At 41.1% G+C, this 2529-nt stretch overlaps 1 protein-coding gene across 1 annotated transcript in view; it reads right to left on the bottom strand.

Moving 5' to 3' along the window:
- The window catches only part of Kiaa0368 (KIAA0368 ortholog), a 133165-nt gene extending 131966 nt beyond the window's left edge, over nt 1-1199 (bottom strand). Inside the window, exon 1 of the mRNA XM_013023224.1 lies at nt 1149-1199. Coding sequence (XP_012878678.1) covers nt 1149-1199 — 51 coding nt within the window. The remainder of the gene's footprint in view (nt 1-1148) is intronic.
- Nucleotides 1200-2529: the final 1330 nt, after the last annotated feature.

Here is a 2529-nt window from a genome sequence, read left to right as displayed (position 1 = left end):
GGGGATGGTAGGGGGAAAACAATGGAGGGGCTAACAATGTTCAAGAGGAAGTGTACTTATTACCTCACTCACTCATGTAACTGTAACCCTCTGTATAGTATCTTTACAATAAAAAATAAAAAAATAAAATAAAAAAAGAAATGTAAAAAAAAAAAAACAGCAACAAAACTCATGTGTTGAAAGCCTAGCCTATAGGTCGTGGTAGTAATGAGAGGTGCCTGGATTCTGAGGGCTCTGATCTCGTCAAAGGATTAATTACTTGCTAGATTCATCCTCATATGACATGACTGGGAAGTGAAGCCTAGATGAATTGTGCCTCTTCACTTCCTGACTGCTATGACAAGAGCAGCTCTCCTTGCCATGCCCACTCTCATGACATTTCTGTCTTACCACAAGTCTAAAGCAACAGAGACAGACAGCCATGAACTAAATCCCCTAAAATCCTCAGCTAAACAAATCTGCATTTGTTACAGCTTCTCATCATTGTGACAAAATACCTGTAAGAAACAGCATAAGGAAGAAGAACTTATCTTGGCTTACAGCTTCATAGATTTCAGTCCATAGGCTTTGGCTCTGCTAATGTGGGCCCATAGTGAAATGGAACATCATGGCGGCAGGAACGGGTGAAGGAGGCAGGAGCTGTTCACCTCATGGCAGACAGGAAGAAAAAACAATAGCGAGGAACCCCAAACTAGGTATATAACCTTCAAAGACTTATCTCCAGTGACCCACCCTCTCTATCTTGGTCCCAAAGTTTCTACCACCTCTCCAACTAGTGGCATCATCTGGAGAACCAAGCATTCAACACATGAGCCTGCAGAGACATTTCATATGTGAATCATAGCAAAATCCTTCCTCCTTTAAATGTCTTCAGTACTTTGCCACTACGAGAAAAAGAGTAACACACCAGTGCTAACGTTTGAGTTATTCTTTGTTTGTTTTCTGCAACTATTAGAAAAGCAGGTACAAACATTTCTGCATGGGCTTTTTGTGTGTGTGTGGGGGGGATATGTTCATATTTCTTATGAGTAAATACCTAGGAGGGAGACATCTGGGTATTTGGTAAGCACACAACTGATTTTAGAAGTGCATATTTATTAAGGTTTGATTTCTCTTGTCCTTTGACCTCTTCTTTTATTTCCTTTTACCTTCCCACCCCCATCTTCATCTTCCTTATCTGAACAGGATCCTTTGTACATCATTTCAAACACATTTTGCTCCTATACTCAATTGCTTGACCAACTACTCTGCTCAAAATCTCACTACCTGGATAAACCCAACTATCCCTATTCTTTCTTCCTATTGTAGACCAGCTTTATGTAGTTGGAGAAAAACCATTTCATGTACAGGTTGCTGTGTCGTAAATTGGTAGTCTCTAACTTCAGAGGGGCTCATCACTTTGTGGGAAAATATTGCTGCATTTTTACTACTCAGCTTAGAAGCTCCCTAACAGCTGTTTCCACCAAACCTGCTTAATCAAGGTTTCAGTAAAGAATCCTTCAGACTTCAGTAAATAATCTCATAGATGGTCAGTCACCTATCTTCTTGCATCTATGTCCTTCCTTGCATCCATACCTTCCTTGCCACTTTTCCATCCTTACAAGGACCAATGGAGCTCCCTCTGCCTGTAGTAGTAGGGTTTGAACTCAGGAACTCACACTTGCTAGGCTGGTGCTCTACTATTTGAGTCATGACCCCAGCCTTGCTTTTGTGCTAGTGATTTTTGGAAATGGAATCTAGCAATTTTTTTCTGCCTAGACTAGTGTCCAACCATGATCCTCCAGCCTTCAGCCTCCAGAGTAGCTAGGATTACAGGTGTGAGCCTCCAGTGCTGCCTGCTTCTGCCTCATTAGGGTTTGTATGTCCATCTGTCTTTCCTAAAAGTTTTTAGAGTCTTCACTTTGCAGAGTGCTCATTTGTTTTGTATCTTTATCTCCTTTCTCTCTAATGAATAATTGACACTTCTTTATAGATAACTTACTTCTGTTTCTTTCCTTTTTCTTTTGGGAATGCCTTCGGGGCTCTACACAGCCAGGCAGGAAGGTTATTACTTTTTTTCAGGATATGGCCACCTAGAGGACATCATGGCTTTCCTCAGATCTTTGGTATCCCAGCTAAGCTAGGGAAATGAGAACTTGGTGTTCTTGAAGCAGCCCAGGCCTTTAGAGCAAAGGGCCTCCAGACAAGACTCTCAGGGTCCTAAAGAGGTATCTCAAGGTCTACCTTGGGTAGAGGAAGCCTAGATTTCACTCAGGAGTATCCTTTTCTCATTTGTACAATTGTACTAGAGTGTAGCATAAACAGCAACCACTATATATATATATATGTGTGTGTATATATATATGTTTATATATATGGCCTTGTGTTGTCTAGGCTGATATTACTTGAATCCATGATCCTGCTGTCCCAGTCTACTAAGTAGCTTGGGAGTATAAGCATATACCATCACACTCACATTCACATCCAGATAGCAACAATTTTTAAATACTTGTCCTAGACTCTTGACTGGAGTCCTAGCCTTCTCTCTCC

This window comes from Dipodomys ordii, unplaced genomic scaffold (assembly GCF_000151885.1).
Source record: "Dipodomys ordii isolate 6190 unplaced genomic scaffold, Dord_2.0 Scaffold67, whole genome shotgun sequence".
Classification (NCBI taxonomy): domain Eukaryota; kingdom Metazoa; phylum Chordata; class Mammalia; order Rodentia; family Heteromyidae; genus Dipodomys; species Dipodomys ordii.
The sequence above is the reverse complement of the archived record's forward strand: the minus strand, read 5'-3'. Positions and strand labels throughout refer to the sequence as shown.